General features: G+C 44.9%; 1 protein-coding gene across 2 annotated transcripts in view; it reads left to right on the forward strand.

Moving 5' to 3' along the window:
- Positions 1 to 22,867, forward strand: part of CLRN1 (clarin 1) — a 46,962-nt gene extending 24,095 nt beyond the window's left edge. Inside the window, exons 2-5 of one of the 2 annotated variants that reach the window (XM_088844405.1) lie at positions 4,771 to 4,950; positions 16,388 to 16,406; positions 19,381 to 19,400; positions 22,602 to 22,867. In XM_088844405.1, the coding sequence (XP_088700531.1) occupies positions 4,771 to 4,950; positions 16,388 to 16,406; positions 19,381 to 19,400; positions 22,602 to 22,867 (485 nt within the window). The remainder of the gene's footprint in view (positions 1 to 4,770; positions 4,951 to 16,387; positions 16,407 to 19,380; positions 19,401 to 22,601) is intronic. The other variant, XM_055411709.2, reaches the window with a different exon arrangement.
- The last annotated feature ends 3,596 nt before the right edge of the window (positions 22,868 to 26,463 follow it).

The following is a 26,463-nucleotide window of genomic DNA, read 5'->3' on the forward strand; positions in this document are numbered from 1 at the left end:
TATTGAATTCATGCGCAAAGCATCCATAGGATAAATTCCTGGAAGTAAAGTGCTGAGTGAAGGATACATGCATTTTAATGCTTTACAGTCATATAAAACCCCAAAGGAAGTCGTATCAATTTATACTCCTAAGAAAAGTACAGAAAGGTCTCCATTTCCCTACGCCTTAACTAACACAGGCTATCACTATATGTTTTCATCTTTGTAAATATGATTTGTGGAAAATGGTATCTCACAGATTTAATATGCATTTCTCTTTTTATGGGGCTTCCTGGGTGGCTCAGATGGTAAAGAATCTGCCTGTGATACAGAAGACCCAGGTTTGATCCCTTGATCAGGAAAATACTCTGGAGAAGGGAATGGCTCCATTGTTCTTGCCTGGGATAGCCCATGAATAGAGGAGCCTGGTGGGCTTAATAGTCCATGGGATTGCAAAAAGTCAGACATGACTAAGCAACTAACACTTTCACTTTTTTCCCCCTCTTATTATGAGATTGTAAAGGAAATATTGTGTAAGTAAACCTCAGTTCAAATGACCTGCCCATCACTCCTGAGTGAGGACTCTGAGAGAACACTGGAAGGGTACAATTTTAGACTCATAGGAAGTTGCAATGATGGTGCAGAATGAACTATCATTTCGGGTATCCTTCACCTACTTTCCCCAGATACATTTATTTTTATTGATACACTGAAGGGTTGGTTCACAGTGACTGAATTTCCAAAATGATATTTAAAAACATGACCTTTTTTTTGTTTAGAGTGACAAATGAACATGAATATCTTTAAGTATAAGTATCCTCTCCTTTTTGTGTGTCTGTTTTTCAGTTACAGAGCAATTACTTAAATTTCATGGTAAAGCAATGTTTATGGGTCAGTTTGTTCTTGGGGTTTTACATTATGGCATTTCAGAATAGGCTTCATTTTCCATAAAAGGCAGTAGTAGTGTTAAGTCACTCAGTCATGTCTGACTGTGACCCCATGGACTGTAGCCCTCCAGGCTTCTCTGTCCATGGAATTTTCCAGGCAAGAATACTAGAGTGAGTTGCTATTTCCTTCTTCAGGGGATCTTTCCAATCCAGGGATGGAACCCAGGTCTCCTGCATTGCAGGCAGATTCTTTACCACCTGAACAACCAAGGAAGCCCATAAATAAAAGGTAGATTTTTATACTTAAAAGAATGACCTTGTCTGTACTCATGAAGAAGATGATCCCTCTCTGATAGCACTAAGCATGTTTCATGCCTGTCCATATGTTGTGAGTTATATCTTGCAAGTGGTGAAGGGTTTGTTCTGAAACAATTCACCTCCTTCTCCTCGTCGCTTTCGAACACATGATCAGAAGCACAGTGCTGTGGCCACAGGACATGTATTTGCACAGCTGACCACTTCCTCCTTGAGACATTTTCTTCCCTTGGCTTCCCTGCTGTTCAATCTGTGAATTTGCTCCTAACTCATAAGCCCTCTTCCTCTCCTGAGCCCATCTTTCCTCTAGCTATAGCTTCTCCACAAGTGACAGCCATTCCCCTGGCTTTAATGACCAGGTCCAGGACTAGGGTGAGGCCATTGAGACACCTTGGTCATAGAAGTTAAAAGACATCTACCCTGGGTTTGTGCAAGTACAGGGTTGGCCCCAGATTGTCACTATCTCCTTAAGCTTTCCTTTTTGCTGTAGACACCTTGCTTTCCTCACCCTAGTTTCACCTCCTTCAATATCTCTGTCTGCTTCCTAGACCTCCAGATACATACAGCCTATTTGTCACCTCTACTTAGGATAGCTTAAATGCAACTCAAACTTCAAATATTTAAAATAGAACTCTTGCATCACCACCCATGGCCAAACCTGCTCCTTCTACTTGTCTGTCCCACTTAATAGCATCACCATTTATTCAGTTACTCTAGGAGTTATCCCGGAGAGGGCAATGGCACCCGGCTCCAGTGCTCTTGCCTGGAAAAACCCATGGACGGAGGAGCCTGGTGGGCTGCAGTCCATGGGGTCGCGAAGAGTCGGACACGACTGAGCGCCTTCACTTTCACTTTTCACTTTCATGCATTGGAGACGGAAATGGCAACCCACTCCACTGTTCTTGCCTGGAGAATCCCAGGGACGGGGGAGCCTGGTGGGTTTCCGTCTATTGGGTCGCACAGAGTCAGACACGACTGAAGCGACTTAGCAGCAGCAGCAGCAGGAGTTATCCTCAATTTCTTTCTTTCAACACATTCTATCTTCCATCTCCAAAATACAATACAAATCTGACAACCTCTCACAGCCTCTGCCACTATGCCTTGGGCCAGGCCTCCATCTCTTATCACTGTAAACACCCATCCCCCTAAATCCATCCTCAGGATCCCAGCTTCCACATGTACCCTCCCCCTTTCCCTCTCCCCTTTAGACTCATGACTTTGCAAGCCAGAGCAATCTTTTTTAAAACGATTTGTTTTTTAAGTTTTGGCTGTGCTGGGTCTTGCTTGCTGCAGGTGGGCTTTTCTCTAATTTTGGCAAGCAGGGGCTATTCTCTAGTTGCACTGCTTGGGCTTCTCATTGCAGTGGCTTTTCATGTTGCAGAGCATGGGCTCTAGGTGCAGGGGCTTCATTACTTGTGGCTCCCAGGCTCTAGAGCTCAGACTCAGTCATTGTGGCACACGGGCTTAATTGCTCCACAGCATATGGGGTCTCCCCATGCCAGGGAATGAACTGGTGGCCCCTGTATTGCAGGGGACCACCAGGGAAGCCCCAGAGCTATCATTTTACATCCTGGAGTAGATTATGTCATTCTCCTACTTAAAACCCTCCAGTGGCTTCCAAATGAATTTAGCATAACGGCAGACCACCCCCCGCCCCTTACCATGGGCAACAGACCAGGATCTAGCAGGTGTAACGATCTGATCCCAGCCTAGGAACCCCATTTCTGCCTGAACCTCATTCACCAGATACCTGCACTGGCTCCCTCCCGCTTCAGCTGTGTTCCTTTCCCCTGGAATGCTCTTCTCCAGATCTCTATATAGCCATCTCCCTCTCAACATTCAGGTGTCATCTCTGGTGTCACTTTCTGGACCACCCCCATCCACTCATCCGTCACTCAAAATCCCATCACCCTCTTTTATTTCTCCATAGCATTATCACTATCTGAAAGTGTCTTGTTCCCAGTGCATAATAGATGCTCAAAGCTCAGGGGCTTAAAACAAAAATGTACCAGTTCAGCTGGGACAGTTCTTGATTGGGTCTCTCCCTGCTGCAGTTGAACAGCAGCTGATGTTGGAGTCACTGGAGGCCTTTCTGGGCTGGATGTGTAAGATTCTTTCCTCCTGTGTCTGGTGCCCTTTTCCCAGCAGAGAACTGGACTTCCTGGACAGAAGTTCAAGCCTCCAAAAGAAAAGAAGTGGAAATGGCTGGTCCTCTTATAGACCAGGCCTGAACGTGGCATGATGTACTTCTGGGTGTATGCTAAGTCACTTGAGTTGTGTCTGACTGTGCGACCCCATGGACTATAGCCCACCAGGCTCTTCTGTCCGTGGAATTCTCCAGGCAAGAATACTGGAGTAGGTTGCCATTTCCTTCTGCAGGAAATCTTCCTGACCCAGAGACTGAACCCATGTCTCTTATGTCTCCTGCATTGGCAGGCGGGTATTTTACCACTAGTGCCACCTAGGAAGCTCTGCCATATTCAAATGGTCGTAGAGCAGTCATAGACCAGCCCAGGTTCAAGGGGACTGAGGAATAAATTCTACCTCTTATAGGGGAAGTAGGGACGGGGGAGCCTGGTGGGCTGCTGTCTATGGGGTCACACAGAGTCAAACACGACTGAAGCGACTTAGCAGCAGCAACATATATGTAAAAAGAGGCAAGGAATTGATGGGGGCCTTCTTTGGCAATAAACTATCACATTCATTTATTTATCTGTTATTTATCTATCAACTCCCATTAGGTTATCAATTCCTGTTAGGTTATATACTCCACAAGACAACAGGGACCTTGTCTTATTTTATGGCTCTATTTCCAGCACCTAGAACAATGTTTGGCACACAGTAGGTGTTCAATAAATCAAGTTTGTGGACTAAACTAAATTTATCCAGATTGGTTTTGCGTGGTTTGCTGATGCTAAGCAAGCTGATGCCTTACCAGATAAGAGAAATGCTGCATTTATAAAGTATTTCATTTCCTCTGCAAACAAGAAAAACTTGCCCTGAACACAAAATCTAGAAATAGATTTGGCATGTTTTCTAAATGGAAAATATTTCTTGTATCACCAGAAATTATTTTCCCACAGTTTGTGCTACATCAAAATATTGAAGTCGACTGAAAATACCCCATTCTTTAATCTTGGTACGGACTAGATTTTTTTTTTTTTTTTTTGTAGCAAAGGAAGTATAAAAATCTCCTGATGGTTGAACTCTCCCAGTTCTGAAAATGTCATTACAAGTTAAGATAGATTGAAAAACAAAAAGGTTACTGAAAAATGTCCTTAAAAGTTTGGTCATCAAAATGTATAGCTTTTGGTTATAAGACTAGCACTTGTTTATTTAAGTAATTACATATGACCAAGGGCAAAAAAAATCCCTCAAATTTTCCCCACTGCTAGTTCTTACTGGTAAGTTCTATAAAATAATACCATGTTTAAACCTTTTTGTAAATCCTTTGTAAATGAGTAAGTGAGAATGTATTCATCTGAAGGATTTTAGTGACTGTTGAAGTGAAAAAAGGGATTTAATCTTTTAAATTACACTTGCAGATGACCACTGATGAAATTTTTCCCAATCTTTGTTTTGTCTTCAGTTTTCCCAGATTTGCTCAAAGCTATCCCAGTCAGTATTCACGTCAATGTCATTCTCTTCTCCGCGATCCTTATCGTTTTAACCCTGGTGGGGACAGCCTTCTTCATGTACAATGCTTTTGGCAAGCCCTTTGAAACTCTGCACGGTCCACTGGGGTTGTATCTCTTGAGCTTCATTTCAGGTGAGTACAAAATTCTACCTCTGAAGACAAATGGGCTTGTCAGTGTACAAAAGATACACCTACCCAAATGTAAAATGACAGTACATACACGTGGATGTTCACTGTGGCAGTATTTATGAGAGCAAAAGCTGGAGAAAATGTAATTATCCAACAAGAGGGGAGGCAACAAATTCCTTACGGTAGTCTATCCAACTAGCTGGCATTAAATTGTTTTGAAGGAGATGTAATCAAAAGAATAAATGCTCATATCAAAAAGTGGAAAAAGCAGTATATAAGATTTTATAAAGATAAACTTAATTTGATCTCCTATATAAATACAGAGAATGTATACATATATTATATATACACTCTCCATATATATAGCCCCGCCCCTCCCATATATATATATAGAGAGAGAGAGAGAGAGAGACAATCTATCCTGTTGGTGGTAATCTCTGAGCAGTAAAATTATGAGTGGTTTTCATTTTTCTCATACTTTTTAATATTTCCAAATGTTCAGTAATGTGCATGTATCTATTCATCATCAGAAAAATAAATACAAACCATCAGAAAAGAGTAAAGAGCCAGTGTACCCCCACACATGAGTTGCCATAGTCAGGCCTATAGGGACTTTGTGTAGCCTAAGTAGGTGTATCTGAACAAGTAAAACTCTAAACCCAGAAATTAGTTCATCAATAAACATCCTACTCAATAACCAAGGCTGATGGGAAACAATATAAAACCCAGTTCATGCCACAGGGTGTTTCCAATATATTTACAAGGAAGAGAAAGATACAGATGAGAAAATCAAGAGTCTAGCTCACGTCTCTGATTTTACCCCACTCCAAACTCGCAGAGACTCAGTGTTTGTCCTGTCCCCAGGAAGCGAGTAATTTTATTAGTGATTTCACAGAGAGACAAGACAGAATACAGCTCACACTAGCAAACGCTGTATTGAAGATCCATATTAGACTCTTTCCTTCTCCTCTGCAGTTTGCCCTTTGGCTGCCAGCTCCCCCTCCCAGCCTCCAGCCCCCAGCCCCCTTCTCTCTCTTGACACCACTCCCTTCTCCCTGCATAATTCAACTGTGGTCACCAACTTGCACAGCTCCTTCTCTATCAAACAAACCCGTGCATTTAACAGATGCTCACTCATCTTAGCAAGCAGTACACCAGCCTTTATCCATGATAACCTGAGCACAGTTTGTTACTGCCCTGGACTCTTGGGCTTTTTAATCAATAGAAATTGCTCAGAGGCCAGAGGAGGCATCCAGGCAAGGTTTTAAGGGGACTTGTGCTGAAGGATTGGAGAAGGCAATGGCAAGCCACTCCAGTACTCTTGCCTAGAAAATCCCATGTACGGGGGAGCCTGGTGGGTTGCAGTCCATGGGGTCGCTACGAGTCTGACGTGGCTGAGCGACTTCACTTTCACTTTTCACTTTCACACATTGGAGAAGGAAATGGCAACCCACTCCAGTGTTCTTGCCTGGAGAATCCCAGGGACGGGGGAGCCTGGTGGGCTTCCGTCTATGGGGTCACGCAGAGTTGGACACGACTGAAGTGACTTAGCAGCAGCAGCAGCAGTGCTGAAGGATAAGGGAGTAAAGAGAAGTAACAGGTGTCCTTGCTTGCTCCCTGAGTTTACGGGGAGCTGGTTCCTTAAATGGGATGAGGATTGGTGGGGAGGCGGATCTGTGGGTCAGGCTGGAGAGGTGGCCTAAGTGATCTTCCCACCCCCTGGGGGTGCTGTGTGCAGGGGTCATGAGGAGTACCTTGCTTTTTTTCCCTGAAACTCAGAAGTGGCAACTGAGCTTTGGCCTTTTTGTATTTTACTGCTCATAATTTGCCCCAACTGCCCATGCATGCAGTGATTTTTAGTCCCTTAGAGTTTCTTCACATCCTGTCTCTCAAAGAGATCTTTGTCCAGGTGCAAACACTCTAGTAAAATGTCCTAGGTCTCAGCCTGTCTCAACTTCTTGGGATCTTACCCGCTTTCAACATGCATGCGTATACGTTTCTCAGTCAAGAACACTAGAGTGGGTTGCCAGGGGAATCTTCCCAATCCAGGGATTGAACTCAGGTCCCTTGCACCACAGGCATTCTTTACCACTGAGCCACCTGGGAAGCCCTTTACCCCCTCTACATCTTGCTGATCAAATTATTTACCCAACTGAAGTAGTTCTCTCTCTAGTGAGGGTTCTGCTGAGATAGTTTGCAGATTTTTTCACAAGTAAACAATGCAGTTTCAATTGTGCAGCAGTGACCTCCCTATGACAGCTGTGTCTAAGTCCTCCCCATCTTTGGTGCCCTCACAAAAGCCTCCAGCACGGGGCTCTGCACACAGTAAACAATTCAGTACATATCCACTGACCTGGCAAAAGCAAGTCCAGCACGAGATGTGAAGCTGGTCACATAAACAGCACAGGTCTGAGAAATCAGAATTCGAATGCGACAGAATTAGCAGAGGAGGCCCGTAGAGGTGGCGGGACAGGCTCCAGAGAGATAGGATAGAACAATGTAAAGGGAGGCCAAGGCCTTTGCAATCAGGGCTGAGGAGCAAGAGCATAGGTACAAGGTGCACACAGACAAAGAAAATGATTCAATCCCAGGGGAAGGCCAGGTTAAAAGTGGATATTGGGGTTACTTCACCCCCATCCAACACAACAAACCAAACTGGCGGATCTGGATGGTGTGCTATTTTAGTGGAGCTCCTTGCCTCAGCCAAGGGCCAACTAGACCACAGGAAACATACTAACTTATCAGAGGGAAAATAATGTTCGGCAGTGGTTCAAGTGGAAGCCCCAGACCAGCACCATTTGCATCACCTGGGAACTTGCTAGAAAAGCAAATTCTCTGACTTCACCCCAGACCTCCTGAATCAGACACTCTGGAGTGGAGCGCAACAATCTGTTTTAGCTAGCCCTCCAGGTGACTCGCTACTTCCCAGGCGGCACAGTAGTAAAGAATCTGCCCATTAGTGCAGGAGGCACAAAAGCCTGGGTTCGATCCCTGAGTCGGGAAGATCCCCTGGATGTAGAGACGGCAACCTGCGCCAGTATTCTTGCCATGGACAGAGGAGCCTGGCGGGCCACAGTCCACAGAATCCCAAAGAGTGGGACACGACTGAACTGAACTGAGCATGCGTGCCAGGTGACTCTGCTGACAGCTCAGGTTTGAGAACCAGGGCTATAGGGACTTGATTACGCAGACGTTGGAGGACTGAAAAAAAGGAGACACAGAGGTAACTCAGAGATGGCAATGTCAGAAAGCAGTGGCCATCCCTAGGGCTTAGAGAACCCAGGGAAGAGTTTAGGGTTACCAGAACCTTGGGGCTGGAGGAGAGGCCCCAGGGCACTGGGTCTCAGCCCTCTGAGGAGGTGGCACTGTCCCTTGAGGAGACGGCACTCTCACGTGACACCAGGGGGCAACTCTGGGAGCGTGGAAAGAGCTTGGGAACTCCCCAGCTGCTGCCTGGAAAAGTGCTAGCCCATGACAAGACCAGCCAGACCTCACTTCCCTGCCTGCTGCCCTCCCTGTGGGCAGAACAGGAGGCAGCCAACAGGGCAAAACCTGAGTGTGGGGAGTCTGGACCCAGCATCGCAGGGTAGAGGAAAGATGAGTTGGTCTGACGCCGAGACACAACAGCTTATTAAGTGGCATAGCTATCTTACACTCCAGCTTCTGAATGAAAACTGAGAACAGCCCATTCGGAAAACAAATTATTTGACAGTTCTAATGGACGACCAAACTAACGGTATTTGGAAAGCAGGATGACTCAGAAGGATGCAGAATTTAATCTAAGTCCCAGTTCTTATCTCGGCTTTTGGCCAAGTCCTATCCAAAGAAAGCCTGAGCACAGAAATATATGTGGGAACACAGGCCCTGTGTACACTGTATTGGATTTATCCTTGAACTTATTGCAAAAGCAGGTGCTCAAAGAAGTTTTGTAGATGAGGGAAGGAAGAGGAGGAGAAAGGAATGAACCGGCTACAACCCGGCCTCTGGCAGAGGATAAAGGCCCTGTGTTGCCAGATTATCTGTTTTCTTAAAGTCCCAAATTCTTATTGTTCAATGGGATTTATTTATTTATTTATTTACGTTTTGGCCCAACCATGAGGCATGTGGGATCTTAGTTCCCAGAACAGGGATCGAAGCCATGCCCCTTGCATTGGAAATGCAGAGTCTTATTAATCACTGGACCACCAGGGACATCCCCAATTTCTTATTTTGAAATGCCAAAATTTTCAACAATTTTTAAAAAACTGTGCATGACAACAAAACATGTGTGACGGTCAGATGGACTGACATTTTGTGACCGCTAAAGGTAACAGGCCATTCTTGAATCACAGACTAACTACTCTGTTCTGTTTGGTCTACCCATAGTACCCGGAAGTCCCTGGAGGTATGGAAAAGTTTCTCTAAAGCTATAACAGTCACAGTGACTCCCAGGTTTAACCCCCACTTGTGGAAAGATGGGGATTTCATAACCCTTATCACAGACACTCAGAATCTGAGCCAATGGAGCATACACTCAGAGGTTGGAGCCTATACTAGGAGAGGAGTCCCTTAGTGCCCTAGGGTGCAGGGGTGGGGGTGGGGCGGTGGTGGTCACACAGCACTAGAGACCCCTCCCCTGGGGCAGCTCCCTTCTGCTGAGTGGCCTCCCTCACAGCCAGCAGAGAAAAACTCCTTCCTTTTTTTCTTCTCCTCTCACTCATCCTGGCTTCCCCAGGATCCCAGCTTACCTGTGCTATGTCATGCCAGGGCTATTTCTTCAGCTGTCCACCTCCCTGCTGAGAGGGAGCCCCAGACTTGGCATCCCGAGGTGTGAAGACAGGAGAAGGGGATGGAAGAGAGCTCTTCCTGCTTGTCTGTCTGGGACCTTGCACGCTGCCTGGAGTAACAATGTTGTGAGCATCTCCTGGTGTGTTCTGATGTGCTGCATGCCAGCCCCTCTGGGGAGAGAAGGAAAGGGAGCCAAGCTCTGGGTGAGGCCAGCAATGGTGCAGTCACCACAGCTTGCTTATCTTTACAGTACAGAATCCTGGTGCCATCCTGGACCAGAAGTGCCTCCCACTTCTCATGGCCTCCAGTCCTGTTCACGATCCTCAGTCTCCTATTATCATTCTCTCATGGAACCACCCAAGTCAGTTAATTTGCTTTTTCTCATCTTGTCAATTATAACCTAGATCTGAGATATAACACTAGATTTCCTAATGGTCTCCCATGGTGCATTTTGGGGCTTCCCAGGAAGGGCCAGTGGTAAAGAACCAACCTGTCATTGCAGGAGATGGAAGAGACACAGGTTAGATCCCTGGGTTGGGAAGATTCCCTGGAGGACGGCATGGCAACCCACTCCAGTATTCTTGCCTGGAGACTCTCATGGACAGAGAAGCCTGGCAGGCTACAGTCCATAGGGTCACAAAGGGTCGGACATGACTGAAGCAATTTAACACACATGCACAGTGCATTTTGGACAGTGATTCTCTTCCTGGATGGTGTATTAGAATCACCAGAAGAAAGTTCTAAACATACTGGTATTTCCCTGGTGGTCCAGCGGTTAAGACTCCACCTTCCAATAATGGGGATGCAGGTTCGATCGCTGTTTGGCAACTAAGAACCCACATGCCTCAGGGCCAACAAGAGAAGCCCATATCCTGCAACTACTGAACCTGTACACCCATACTCCGCAACAAGAGAAGCCCACACATGGCAATGAGAAGCCCTTTCACCACAACTAGAGAAAGTCTGCATGCCACAGTGAAGACTCAGAGCAGCCAAAAAAATTTTTTTAAAGTTTTAAATATATGGATGCTGGTTCCAACACCACACTAATTAAATTGGAATCTCTGGGGGTGGAGCCTGGGCACTGATCTTTTTAAAGGTTTCTAAAGCAGAGACATTACTTTACAATAAAGGTCCATCTAGTCAAAGCTATGGTTTTTCTAGTAGTCATGTATGGATGTGAGAATTGGACTATAAAGAAAGCTGAGCACTAAAGAATTGATGCTTTTGAACTGTGGTGTTGGCAAAGACCCTTGAGAGTCCCTTGGACTGCAAGGAGATCCAACCAGTCAATCGTAAAAGAAATCAGTCCTGAATATATGATGCTAAACCTGAAACTCCAATACTTTGGCCACCTGATGCAAAGAACTGATTCACTGGAAAAGACCCTGATGCTGGGAAAGATTGAGGGCAGGAGGAGAAGGAGATGACAGAAGATGAAATGGTTAGATGGCATTACTGACTCGATGGACATGAGTTTGAGTGGACAGGGAAGCCTGGTGTACTGCAGTCCATGGGGCTGAAAAGAGTTGAACATGACTGAACAACTGAACTGAACAGGTGATTCTAATGTGTGACCAGTGTCAAGAACCACTGATAGAGGTGCATGTGTTTCGTTTATTCAACAAACCCTGACTGGGTGCCACCACAAACCGGCCATTATGAGAGGGTGCTGGTGTTACCACAATTCACAGGCATACCGTCCTGCCCTCGTGGGGCCAACCATCTAGTGGGAGGTTCAACAGACGTGTACACAGAGAATTAAAGGTCACAATAATCACAATAAAGATGATAAACAGACTGCCATGATGGAGAATGAAGGGGAGGGGAGATCAAGTCTTAATACAGCGGTTGGTGAAGGCTTCTGCAGGTAGCTGAGTTCTAAAGATACAAAGCTGAGAACCCGCAGAGAATTTCCCAAGGAGAGGAAAAAGCACATATGAGGAAATGCTAGGGAAAGAGGCCAGCTTGTTGTAGGCACTGAAAAAAGGCCCATGTAGCTAGAGGGTAGGCAGTGAGGGGAAAATGGCCAAAAAAAAAAGAAAGAAATTAGAGAGATCAGCTAACATCAGTTAATATCAGACCTCAAAAGCCACCGTAAGTCTTTTAGAATTGATTCTAATTGCACAGAGAAGCTTTTTTGAAAGGCCTTAAGAAGCTGTCTGATAGCTGATTTACCTTTTAAGAAATATCTGGTGAAAGAATAGGCTATTGCATTGGAGATGGAGAGAGATGAATGGATTCTAAACACATTTTGAAAGTAGATCCAAAATGTTTTGCAGGCAGCTTAAGCAATTAGTAGACAGTGGTGGCATTAACCAAGATAAATAAGTTGGGGGAGGAACAGGCTTAGAGTTCAGGGCAAAGAAGTGGTGGGAAGAGGAGCTTAGCATTAGAAATCAAGAATTCTATTTAGGGCCCGTCAAGTTTGAGTTCCTATGAGGACATGTCAAGTAGACAGTCAGATATATGAGTTTGGAACTCAGAGAAGAGGTCTAGACAAAAGACATAAATTTAGGAGTTGTCAGGATATACATATTATTCAAAGCAATGAAAATGGATGAGATCATCTAGAAAGAGAATGTAGATACAGAAAAATTGGCCTGGGGCCAATCCCATCAGTTGGTTCTGGGGTTGAGAAGGAGGAGGAGCCAGGAAAGAACACTGACCACGCCTGTCTGGAGATGAAGAAGGAAAATCAGGAGATGCGGTATCCTGGAGGCTAAAAGATGGGAAAGTTTCAAGAGTACAGGTCAACAATAGAAAACCAACTCATAGTTACCAGAGACGGAAGGTGGGGTGAGGGATAAATTAGGAGTTGCGATTAGCAGATACTAACTATATATAAAATAGATAAACTATATTTAATAAATATAAAACTATATATATATAAAGTGAAGTGAAGTCACTCGGTCGTATCCGACTCTGTGATCGCATGGACTGTAGCCTACTATGCTCCTCCGTCCATGGGATTTTCCAGGCAAGAGTACTGGAGCGGGTTGCCATTTCCTTCTCCATATATATATAAAACCATATATAAAATAGATAAACAGCAAGGTCCTACTGTATAGTACAGGGAACTATAGTCAAAATCCTGTAATAAATCATAATGGAGAAGAATATGAAAAAGACTATATATAAATATATATACATAACTGAATTACTTGGCTGTACACTAGGAACTAACACGGGCTCAGACAGTAAAGAATAGGCCTGCAATGTGGGAGACCTGGGTTTGACCCTTGGGTTGGGAAGATTCCCTGGAGGAGAACCCACTCCGGTATTCTTGCCTGGAGAATCCCCATGGACAAAGGAGCCTGGAGGGCTACAGTCCATGCATCACAAAGAGTTGTACACAACTGAGTGACTAAGCACAGACAGGAACTAATACAACATTGTAAATCAACTATACTTTAATTAAAAGTTAAAAAAAAAAAACAACAGTACAGGTCACCAGTGAGCTTTGTGAAAAGGAGGCCACCTACAAGAGTCAATGAGAGGGAGATGAATGTGGCCAGGGAAGGCAGAATGGGGAAAACAAGGTGAAAAAAAAACTTCCTTCAAGGTTCATAATATAGTAGGAGAGAGATAAATGTACTCAAATAAAGGAGATAGAGAGATAGAGGGAACCCAAACAGAAGGAGTGGAGTATGGAAGCAACTAGACCCATAGCTTCACACTGGAGAACTGACTATATAAATGTATGCCTTTTCTACATTCCATTCAAGAAATTTTCCAATTGATGATAGAGAGTCTAACTCCCATGTGCATGTAAGAAAGCAGGTTACATGGAAGACTTGCCAAGGACCCATGGTAGAATATCCTAGGCAGTTCAGTGAACATTTTCTGAGGATACTATAAAATGCATTGATTCATGCCTTTTAGAGGTGATGAAAACCACCAAAATGTGGACTTACTGCAAATTGTACTTACTGTATCTTCTCTTATATGCAGCATCATGTTTGAGTTACATCAATCAAGGTAAACAATGAAAATACTGCTTTTCTTTTAAAAGGGGAGGTTTCTAATATGGGAGTAATTAATTAGGATAATTGTAACCATGGCATGGAACATTAATAAGCACAGTCATATATAAAATATGAAGACAGGAAAATAAAGAACAGTACAGAAACAGAAAGATGCTTATGTCATAGATCAGTTTCAGGATTAATAATATCCTGGCCTAACAAGTCTGTGTGTGCATATGTGTGTGTGTTTGTGTGTGTGTGTGCCAGCTCAGTCGCTCAGTTGTGTCTGACTCTTTGTGACCCTGTGGACTGTAGTCTGTCAGGCTCCTCTTTTCATGGAATTTTCCAGGCAAGAATACTGGTGTGGGTTGTCATTTCCCACTCCGGGGGATCTTTCCGATTCAGGGATTGAACTCAAATCTCCTGCAACTCCTGCATTGGCAGGCGGTTTCTTTACCACTGGTGCCACATGGGAAGCCCTGTAATAAGTCTAGGGCATATTATTCTGCAACTGTTAGCTGAAAAACCAACTGCAACTTATTTCCACATCAATCCTTATGGAGGAGCTGTTGTTCAGGTTCTGAGAAAGAAATCAAGGATGTCCAGGCATCAAAGCTAAAGAGGCTGAGGAGGGTAGGATTGGTTGTAAGAAAAGTCAGCAACAAAAATACTCTACTAGTTTCTCAGCATAAACTTTGGAAGGAGACCACAGGAGGGAAAGAAGTAATAATAGCCAGCCTGTCATGGCAATGGACAAGGAGTTTTGTTTAGATGTGCAGGGTACCATCCGAAGGGCCAGAATCATAGTGAGGGGACTGCGTTCTAGGTCATTCATGGTAAGGATGCAGTAGAAGGACTGTTCGGATCACTTAGCACAGGGCCTGGCTGTGTGTAATCTCCTGCAAGGAGACCCTCAATCTTGTCCTAACACAATTGCAAAAAGACTCCTGTCTGTTCAGAATGGTCACTTATGTCTTCCCTCTGTTTCATTTATTTATTTTTTTATTTTGGCTGCACTGGATCTTCACTGCAGTATGGGCTCTTCATTGCAGTACAGAGGTTATTGTGGCATATGGACTTAGTTGTCCCACGGCATGTGAGATCTTAGTTCCCTGATTACAGCTCGAACCCGCGTCCACTGCATTGGAAGGCAGATTCTTAACCACTGGACCACCAGGGAAGTCCCACCCTCTCTTTCATTTAGAGTCAAAACCTAAGTCCTTTCTACGACTTTCAAAGCAGCACTTGCTCTGCCCACCACAAAAACCACACAAATGCCTCATGTCTTACTCCTCTTTGCCTGCTTCGCTTCTAAAACCACCCGGCTCCTTTGCACACTCACTGTTCCTTCTGTTTGAAATGCTCCTTCCCTCAGATACCTGTCTTGTCACTCCCCGACTTCATCAAGGGGCACTGAAATGTCACCTTCTCTCTGAGACCTCCCCTGGCCATCTCTCTTCCCTGCTTTATTTTATTCTCCTTAGTACACATCACACTCTGATAAACTATAGAATGGACTTATTTTGTTATTGCCTCTCTCTCCATTCTCAGCACCACTAAGACAGGTATCCCATCAAGATACAAATTTTCATCTGCTTCTGCGGGAGTCGGGATACTATGATATAGAAGACAGTATCTTATTTATTTTTTGGTCATGCCACGTGGCATGTGGGATCTTCGTTCTATGACCAAGGACCAAACCCATGTCCCCTGCATTGGAAGTGCAGAGTCTTAACCACTGGACCATCAGGGAAGTCCCTCATCTGCTTTTTCAGTGCTGTATCCCCAGTACCTAGAATAGTTCAGTAAGCATCCAGTAAGTATTTGGTGAATAAATGAATAAAACAGAAGCAGCTCTAAACATTTTCTAGTAACAAATGACCATCTCCTTTTCTGAAAATTGATTTAGATTAGACAAACATGGTGTTTTAAGACCATTTTTTCTTTGCATGAATCATTCTCACTCACGTGACATTTATAAAACTTAAGTTAGATATGGGCTCTGCAACTCTCTATGACAGAAGACATACATTACAGAAGAAGGGGGAAAGCTGAACCTAACTGGTGTTATGAGTGCTGAAGAACTGATGCTTGTGAACCGTGGAGCTAGGGAAGACTCTTGAGAGTCTCTTGGAATGTAAGGAGATCAAACCAGTCAATCCTAAAGGAAATCAACTCTGAATACTCATTGGAAGGACTGATGCTGAGGCTGAAGCCCCAATACTTTGGCCATCTATTGTGAAGAGCCATTGGAAAAGACCCTGATGCTGGGAAAGATTGAAGGTAGGAGGAGAAGGGGGTAACAGAGGATGATATGGTTGCATGGCATCACTGACTCAATGGATGTGAGTTTGAGCAAACTTTGGGAGATAGTGAAGGACAGAGAAGCCTAGTGGGCTTCAGTCCATGGGGTCACAAAGAGTCGGACAAGACTGAGCAACAGAACAATGGCAACTGGTATTATAACTTCATCCACATCATATTTAGAAACACATGACCAAATGGCTCTCATGATAACCTCAATCTATTCTTAGGGATTAGCATGCCTTACTAGTCTAGATGGTAGCCGCTGGTCTCTAAATTAGTCTGGAACTGGAGCAGTTTCCTTTTGGGGAAGAAATCATGGCCAGAGATCTCACCAATAAAACTGATTTTCTGGTGAAATTACATAATTTCACAGAAAATTAGCACTTACACCTGAAAAGTTGTGATTTTCTTACCACTGTGTATCATCTCTTGCTGTTGCTGCTGCTGCTAAGTCGCTTCAGTCGTGTCCGACTCTGTGCGACCCCATAGATGGCAGCCCACCAGGCTCCGCCATCCCTGGGATTCTCCAAGCAAGAACACTGAAGTGGGTTGCCATTTCCTTCTCCAATGTGTGAAAGTGAAAAGTGAAAGTGAAGTCGCTCAGTCTTCTCCGACTAGTAGTGAGCCCATGGACTGTAGCCCACCAGGCTCCTCTGTCCATGGGATTTTCCAGGCAAGAGTACTGGAGTGGCTTGCCATTGCCTTCTCTGGTATCATCACTTAAGTCTCCTTAAAGAAGGAAATTTTCAATTTACCATGCTGTAGAGGAAATGGAATGCCTCTAAGAGTTGCCATTGCAGGGACGGAAAACTTTTCTCCCTTCCCTTCCAGGTTCTTTGCCTGGTCTCATAATTAAATTGATAAAGGCAGATTAACAAGAGAAGGCAAAATTTAATTTTGTACTGAAGCTCATAAAATATGAGACTCAAAGAACTGACCCAAGCAGGCAGCTTTTACACCTTTCAGACAAAGAAACAATAAGTTTGTGAAAAATTAACAAGAAAAACTGGCTGGGGCTTGGGGTAGTAAATTGGTGAAGAACTTACAAGTTTTGTTTAGACAGCCATCTTGGCCCTGAATTCTCTATCTCTGGTGATAAGGATGTCTTCCACCCTCCAGGTGCAGAGACGGTACCCTTCAAGTGGGCAATTTATTTCCTGATTTCAGGGAGACAGAGGAGGGTCAGAATGTCCTTCTTGTACTAGCTGTTTCTTATGTAACTTAAATTCAAAATAATCAATATGTTGAAGTGGGATAATTTAGAGTGGCAAATCCTGACCCCGATTATCATCTCTAAAAGAGTTTTAAAGATGACATGTTAGCTTTTTGGAAATCTTGGCCATTGTTTTAAATGAATTGAAATTCTAATTTACTATTTCCCAAATGCAATCTTAGCGATAATAGAATGCTTCAGAGTTGGGATTTTGTTTTATTTTCTCACCTTTGAGGGAACATTTCCACCAGACTCCCATGGATCCTGGCAGGATGTTCCCACCCCTGAGAGCAGTCAACCTCAGGGGTCACCAAGGGATGAAGAAGCAGTGTTCTTGTTGGCTGTGACCTTCATTCCCTATATTGTAAGGACTGGAGGAGAGAGAGATGTCCAATCCTGCAGCCCCAGACAGCTGCCAGAGGGGAGCCCTGAGTGTGCAGTGCCTAGTACATGACACGGTTATTAATTGATTGATAATTCGTGGTGTGACGGCCTTATAACTTGGCTATCCTATTCAGTCAGAAATTAACTGAGTAATCAAAGTCATTAAAAAGAGAAGGGGAAAAAATAACTACTATGGTACCAGGCAGATGGTGGGGAAATCAAACATGTGAAAGGAAAATGGCTCGTCTTTGAGTAAGACACCGGCAGAAAAACCTGTCATATGCCTGGTTATAGTCTAAATCCTAGCTTGAGCAAAGCTTGTCAGGTTTTCCTGCATCTGTTGTACGCTAATCTTTCTTGTGAGCTGGAGCAGTGTTGGTCAGATAGACAGACCTGGGGGGTGGGGACTGAAATGGCCCCAGCTGAGTTTGGGCTCCTGGGGGACACACAAGTAACTGGGCAAAGAAGGAAGGAAGCATGCAGGCATGATCCTAACCTCTGAGAGGCTGTGGGCAAGAGCATGAATGAAAGTCCACATACCACATGTCTAAACAGTTCAAAGCTATAAGCTAAACTATTCAATGAAACATATTCCATCCTTCTCCCTTGACAAATAAGGTCCTGGAAGCAAGATTCAAATTAGAATACTTAAAAAAATAATATTCTCTTATAATTAAAAAAAATATTTATATTTATGTATTTATTTGGCTGTGCCAGGTCTTAGTTGCAGCATATGGGATCCAGTTCCCTCACCGGGGATTGAACCCAGGCTCCCTGCATCGGGAGTGTGGAGTCTTAGCCACTGGACCACCAGAGAAGTTCCAAATTTAGAATTCTCGAGCTCTGGAAATTCTGCATCTGAATGTAGTGAAGGGCGGAGTACCATCCCCTGTCTCTTTGCTTCTCTTCCCATGCCTGGTTCCATCCACACTGTAAAGGGCCTCAAGCAAGCACATATGAACACTCCGCTGTGTATCCAACCTCTGACCATGCCTGCCAAACAGCTGTTCTTTTCCTTGGCCACTCACAGCCTCGGGGCTGTACAGCACCTGCCACAAAATCCACCTCTGGGGAGAAGGACCCTGGAAAGATACTCATGCCAGTTCAGGAAGAGTGCTCAGGGCTGTGTGCAGAGAAAATTCCTGAGTCCCAAGAGTACAGTCTTCAAGGCAAATAGATGTGGAAACAATGGAAAGTGACAGATTTTATTTTCTTGGGCTCCAAAATCACTGCAGATGGTACACTGCAGCCATGAAATGAAAAGACGCTTGCTCCTTGGAAGGAAAGCTATGACCAACCTAGACAGCATATTAAAAAGCAAAGATATCACTTTGCCAATAAAGATACATATAAAAGCTATGCTTTTTCCACAGTCACGTATGGACATGAGAGTTGGACCATCAAGAAGGCTGAGCACCGGAGAATTGATGCTTTTGAACTGTGGTGTTGGAGACGATTCTTGAGAGTCCCTTGGACTGCAAGGAGATCAAACCAGTTAATCCTAAAGGAAATTAGCCTTGAATATTCATTGGAAGGACTGATGCTGAAGCTCCAATACTTGGGCCACCTGATGCAAAGAGCCAGCTTATTAGAAAAGACCCTGATGCTGGGAAAGACTGGAGGCAGGAAGAAAAGGGGCTGACAGAGGATGAGATGATTGGATGGCATCATCAACTCAACGGACATGAGTTTGAGCAAACTCTGGGAAATAGTGAAGGACAGGAAAGCCTAGCATGCTGCAGTCCATAGTGTCGCAGAGTCGGACACGACTTAGTGATTGAACAACAGCAAGAGAACGCAGTCAAGGGCTCTAGGTGGACCCATTCCATTGACATCAAGAATTCCGCACCTTATGGGAGAGAGGTATCAACAGGACAGAGAGAGCAGGACCCTTTAAATATGGCGCCCATAGCAGGAACCCCCTCGTTGGAGTCTAAGGGCCAAACTGGAAACATGCTGAACCCTGTTCTTATCATCACTCACACCTATTCTTGTCCCTTACACCCCTCTCTCCATGTCCCCAGCAGTCACGCCAAAAAGAGAAACACTTCTTGGGTATCTTTTGTTTCATAAGCCATAAATAGGTATCAGTGGCCCCATATTTCTTTTAGAGCCAGGGAAAGAGAAGCAAAAATGCCCCAAGTTCACACAGAGTTGTTTCCCTCCATGTGTCTTAGCATCACTCGGGGGTTGGCAGAGACTCAGGCTGGGTTTCCATGCTCTGACTCTGAAGTGACCAAGTCTACTTCATGGATAACTCCTAAATCCAGAGCGAAATCATAGACCACCCTCATAACAACTACATCGTGTTTTGGGAGCTTTCAGGCTTCCAGTATTAGCTCCAGCAAAGGGCTATTGGTTTTAAGATACCCCAGCAACCTTGACTTTAAGAATTTGAAATGTGGTCTCACTATGATGCAGTCTCCTTAACAAAGTAGTACCTTTAAAATATTTAACAACTTGAAAAAGGAAACCGAGCTTGAATTTTTCTTTCAAGCACCAAGAATATACAGTGTTTCACTTCTGTCTGAAATTCACCATCTCCTCACACAAAGAAGGTTCTCATGGTAAAAGCAATGGCATTTTCTCCACAATTTTCAAATAAAAGATAAAGAGAAAACAGCATCGAAGCCTCTTTGTTAGCTTGAACAATAAAGGAATAATACTGTTTTGCCAGGGGAGAGCTCTGGTTTTAAGCTCAGAATACAAAAATAGGCTGACAATTTTTACAAAGGAATATTCCCCGAGGCTGGTGGGAAGTGAAGTTTCTAGAAAATTATATCATTTGATTATTTGGGGGTGTATGATGATGAGGAGGAAGCTGGTGGGGCCAGTCCTCAGTGAAATTCTAATAGAAGAAATGGAATTTCACTTTTCCTATTCACTCCTGCCCCCATCCCCACTCTACCAACCCAAACCCAGCCTTTGGAAAAGGAATGGGCGCAACATTTGCATGTTAGCACTTCATGTCTGGAATGTTCTCCCCACACAGTCCAGCGTCCCTTTGCTAACTTTTCCTACAGCTGCTCCCAAAGAACCTTCTAGGAGGCTGCCCACCCTCACAGGTATAGCCACCCACACCTCCCCTACTATGACGCTCACTGTGATAGGTTTATAACTGTTTTATCTGAGTTCCCTGCCCAGTTATACTCTCTGTTAGAGCAGAAACCACCATATGCCTTTGCTTTCATGTTGAAAGCGCCACCACTATTCCCATACTTGGCCCATCAATAAGTCTCACTGAATAAAGGGTTGAGTGAATTAATGAATGGGAAATTAAGCCACTATGTTGCTGCTCCCAGGACATCTGAATTAACTGTCATGAAGGCAAAAGCACTTACTCCTCTTCCAAGAGTCACAAATCTAATGGGAGAGCGTGTGGAGGAAGAAGGCAGGGTAGCCTAACTGATGGAGTCAGGGGTTTTGTGGCGTGTGGTAGAGTGCAGTAAGGGATGATGGATAAGCTTGCAAGGCAAAAAGAACGCATAAACTCCAAAGGAATAGTGACCAATTAGTAAGCATTTCTCTACGACAATTCTAATACCAAATGTTAATCTTGAATCATCTTTCTTATCCACATATTATAGACAAGGAAGTGAAGACTGGGAGGTTAAAACTGACTTTTGGGACTTCTCTGGTGGTCCAGTGGTTAAGACTCTGAACTTCCACGCAGGGGTGCAGGTTTGGTCCCTGGTCAGGGAACTAAGATCCCACATACGGCACAGAGTGACCAAATAAATAAAATTTAAAATGGTCTACTTTCACATAACAAAAGGGAGATTCAGAGTGTGAAACCAAATTGTTTTAATCAAAGTCAGAAAACCATTTCAGCAAGTCTGCTTTTAACTAGCAACCTGTTATGATGACCTGGGATGCATCTGTGGGAGCCCTCAGAGCCCTGGCTCTCCATGGTGTCCCTGACTCTGCCCCCCTTGCCATGTGCTTCTGCCCCCCTGTGCCACCTACCCCTCCGGGGGGCTGCCTTCCTCCATCCTCAGGGGAGAGGGCTTGAGTTTTCAGGCACCACTCAATATGTTGTGCCCCTGTCCTGCAGAGAGCTCCAGGCCATAGTCACACCATTAAAAAGTAGATTAGGCTACCAATGAGTAATAAATGAGAGGAAAATAATAATAATGGATTAAACAAAATAAATACTTATTATTCTCTCATGTGAAAACCTAGACGTTGGGCTGGTCTGGTGACTCCTGGTATCTGATATTCAAGGTTCCTCCTCTCCTATTTTTCCATAACACATGGCTTCCATTTCTAAGGCCACATTGCCCAAAATGGTGCTCCAGCCATTGCATACATATTTCAGCTACAGGAAGGACAACAGGGAAAGAAAGTGCAGGCCCCTAATGCTGCACACTTCAAGGAAACTTATCTAGCCCCACATCCCAACCTCCCTCAACCAGTGTAGTCTTTGTTCAAGGCAGCCATGTACCTAGGTAGAAATCCTGAGTTCTGTTACAAACAAGGAGAATAGATACTCTCCACCTCAACATGTGAGACTTGGCTGCCTTTGCACAGGGACATCTCTGGGCAGCTGTGGCCAGGTGGGAGCTGGAGGAGGGGAAGGAGAAAGCTTTTGGCCCTTTCACAAGGGGACTGATGACAACCATTTCTCGTATATGGCCTGTGAAGTACAGAGAAATGCGTTCTCTTGAAGTCACACCATAGCACTGGTTGCTGTGTAGACTGATTCCACCACTGTGCTTTTAAGTTGCCCAGCAATTCAGCCTCTCTTCATGCAAAGTGGACCATCTCCTAGTCTTTGTAAGACTGGCTCGATTCTACCTGGCAACAAGTCTTCTCCCTCAGACCCATAGCCCAGGCTCTACCACCCGTCGTTGGAGTATCAGGCTCATGATTACAAATTTGAAGTATGTTTATGCAGAAGAATGCAAATGAGATGGTGGGAAAGGCTTTCTTTAGTTTGCATGTAAACCCTCTTCCTTGTCCCTTACAATCAGGAAACATTTGCCCCAGCACGTTGTTTGTTTTTTCTCTTTCAGGCTCCTGTGGCTGTCTTGTCATGATATTGTTTGCCTCTGAAGTGAAAATCCACCACCTCTCAGAAAAAATTGCAAATTATAAGGAAGGGACTTACGCCTACAAAACACAAAGTGAAAAATATACCACCTCCTTCTGGGTGGTTTTCATTTGCTTTTTTGTTCATTTTCTGAATGGGCTTCTAATACGACTTGCTGGATTTCAGTTCCCTTTTGCGAAATCTAAAGACACAGAAACAACTAATGTAGCTGCAGACCTAATGTACTGAAAGGCAAACATGTCTGTCAGTCTCACAATGAAAGAACAGACTAGCTCTGGTCACTTGGCTGTGGTTAATTTTGCTCAACCTTTTAGATGCACAGATTAAAGCACCATACCCTGTGTGACATTATGTACAAACTGGGTTCTAAGGACACAGGCCAGAAATGAAGGGGAGCAGAAGAAAGTCTTCAGAAGGTTGTTTAACCTGGTGGGAAATTGCTTTAGCTGGCTAGTTGAGACAGTTGACTAGAATGAAAAAACCATTACTCCACATCCACACTAGAGTGCAAAATGTCTGCTCTGTCAGGAAGAAATCAAGAGGTATGAGGAATACATTTTAAAACAAACAAATACTATTTCTGATAATATTCACACATTTGTTGCCACAGATACCAGAAGACAGAACTGGAATCGCTTTCCTAAAATGATACTGCATTAATTGAGCAATGCTAAGTATATCGGGTACTTTTTAAAAAGTCATTCAAAGCACTGTCTTATTTCCATGCCTGTTAGTCAAAGTGTATAAACCTCTAACAGGGAAAAAGAAGAAACGCAGTACTTTCAACAGACATAATTGCTGGGACCACTGAGGAATCATTAAAATGATTCTTCCTAGTAAATTTGTTGCAAAACGACTCATTGGAGCTGTTGCTTCAAACTTTTTAGTGTCTTCAAGCACTAAGTCCCACTTACGAGAATCATATTACGTTTTGGAATTATGATGGTACCACTGTCATCTTGGGTTGTGGTCTGTCACAAAGCATGACCCAAGTTGACTGTTTTCCTCAGTTACCCATGAAGTTGGTCTGTTGCTGACCAGAGGCCACAGCTGAACCTAGAACTGACCATTCATCTATCTTCCAATGGCTGCCTGGAGAAAGCACTCAGGAAGAAGCAGGGAATGACGGACAGCAGACCACCAGGCCCTTTGCCACAGCTGCCCAGTACTCAGTCCCCACACAAGAGGTTCTGAAAGGGCTCATTTTAAAAAATCCTTTTTTTGGGGGGGAACAATTTACAAGAAGCAAATGACTGACTGTGTACCTGACTATATACTTGCTCTGACGGTGATCTGAAGCCCACAGGCTAACATCAGAACACTCACTTCGTTTCCAGATGTTAGTCCCTCTACCTTCATTCAGGAAAGATAACCTGGAGAATTTCTAGAAGACCATGAGTCCATCTAGTGATAAAGAGGCTGCTTATTTCAGTAATGGGCTGGGGGCACCCAGTTCTGGAAGTCTTCATGAAACAGTTACACACAGAAGCATTTCGTGGTCCCACCTGCTGCTTCAGAGCAGCTGCTCTAGGAGTGGACAGGACAGCACAAGGAACTCCACAGACCAGGGCAACTGGCCTGAGATCCCGAGAGGCCCCACAGTCCCGTCTGACTCCTTTCTCTGTCCTCAGTTTTGAAACACTTCTAACACCAAGCTTTCTTCTTTAGAAAATACCTCCCAGGTTGTTCTCTGTTCCATAAACAGAGAAAACTCAGAGCAGCAGCTGAAAATCCAGTGACAGCCTAACAGGCAAACAAATGATCTTCCCTGATGAGAATGATCACTCCCTGAGGAGTGGAGGCAGAGCTGCCGGTTCCTGCAAAGTGGGTCGCGCCCCAAAATACAAGATCCCACCCATGCCCTCAGAGGACAGCACGTAAGCTGGCTCCCTCTCTTCTCTCAGAAGAAATCTCTGTGCCATGTGGCCTGCAAGTAAAGCTTTCCAAGGAGGATGTGGCTGGGTCGATCTCGGAGGGTCCCTCTGGGAGGATCACAGCCCAGGGATGACAGTCATCACTCTGTGTCTGACCTCCCGCCCCAGGTGGCAGCCTCGGTCTCACATTCTCACGAGGACACGGGGCCCCCTGCTGGCTCCGGGGCAGCAAACAGGAGCGCAGCAGGGCGCCCCTTTCCCGGTGTCCACACACACCATCAGCATCCATGCTTATTACGCTGTGGGAAAGAAAGCCAGGTGGACGTACACAATAAGCTCCCTGAAGCAGGTGGAGGCTGCAGAACCGAACACATGCATACGCGGCGGGAAAGGAGGCGGCGGCGGAGGGCGCCTTCCCTCCGTGCAGGCTGTGCCGGTTATAAAGGTCTTTTGCTCTGGAGGTCCCCTTGGCTCCTTCAGAGCCGCTGCTCTCACATCCCTTTACGTGCCCTCAAGGCCGGTGCAAAATGAAGACAGTGCCTGCAACAAGGAAGGGCAGTGTCTGACGCGCACCCTTGCCCACCAGAAGCTGCATAGATTCACACTGGCTGCCACACATTTCACTGCCCCCTTCGCCCTGCTCATTTGTTGTCCCCTCTCCCCTACTGGCCCTCTGTAGTGGATAATGTTTTGCATTCCCCATCAGGGTCCTCTCAGGCACACAGCTAAGCCACAGTTCCCAGCTCCTTTGCAGCTGGGTTCATGGGAATGAGTCTGTGTCGATGGGATGCAGGCTGAAGTGACCTGAGCTACTCTTGGGCTTGGCCCTGAAGACCCTCCCTTGCGATCCTCGACCTCTGTTCCCTGGCAGTACAGCCTGGAAAGTCATGGGGTCCAGGAGGTGAGGTAACGAAACAGAGGTGTGACCTGCCTTGGAGTGGGACAAGGGTGGTAAATAAACTTTCTGTAAAGCCGCTGAGTTGGGGTGGTTATTTTTCAGTACCCAGGCCTCGCCAACAAAGCCTTGCTCTCCAGGAAAGCTCTGCTTCACGCCAACGAGACACTCTCTAAGCCCCTTGAGATACAGCCTCAGGCCAGGGGCACCTTCCCCCACAACCACTGAGTGACTGTCTGTACCACTGCCTTTCTTGAAGCCCCGGCCCTCTAGCCACATTCAGTTCAGTTCAGTCTCTCAGTCATGTCCAACTCTTTGAGACCTCATGAATCACAGCACGCCAGGCCTCCCTGTCCATCACCAACTCCCGGAGTTCACTCAGACTCATGTCCATCAAGTCGGTAATGCCATCCAGCCATCTCATTCTCTTTTGTCCCCTTCTCCTCCCGCCCCCAATCCTTCCCAGCATCAGAGTCTTTTACAGTGAGTCAGCTCGTCACATGAGTGGCCAAAGTATTGGAGTTTCAGCTTTAGCATCAGTCCTTCCAATGAACACCCAGGACTGATCTCCTTTAGAATGGACTGGTTGGATCTCCTTGCAGTCCAAGGGACTCTCAAGAGTCTTCTCCAGCACCACATTACTCATCCCCTTATCCCCAAAATGAAGACCAGAGAGTGAATTTTCTGCATAAATATCTCAAGAGTAAATGAATACTATAACTTATGCTGGTATCCTTCAGCATGCTTTCCAAATGCTGGTTAGTAAATCCCTTTTCATTCATTCAAATCTCTCATCTACAGTGGATCTAGCTGTGTGCAAGGAGGCATTGAAGATGGGGGAGGAAATATACAGTCAGGAAAATGTTTTTTCATTTTTTAATAAACATTTTTTCTTGATCTTTGGTTGAGAGCCAAGAGAAATATCTTTCAATTGCCTTGAAAAAAAGTGAAAGTGTTAGTCGCTCAGTAGTGTCTTAACTCTTTGCAACCCCGTGGACTGTAGCCTGCCAGGCTCCTCTGTGCATGGAATTCTCCAGGCAAGAATACTGGAGAGT

Source organism: Moschus berezovskii, chromosome 1, assembly GCF_049115385.1.
Source record: "Moschus berezovskii isolate FMDL1 chromosome 1, NW_MosBer_1.0, whole genome shotgun sequence".
Lineage (NCBI taxonomy): Eukaryota > Metazoa > Chordata > Mammalia > Artiodactyla > Moschidae > Moschus > Moschus berezovskii.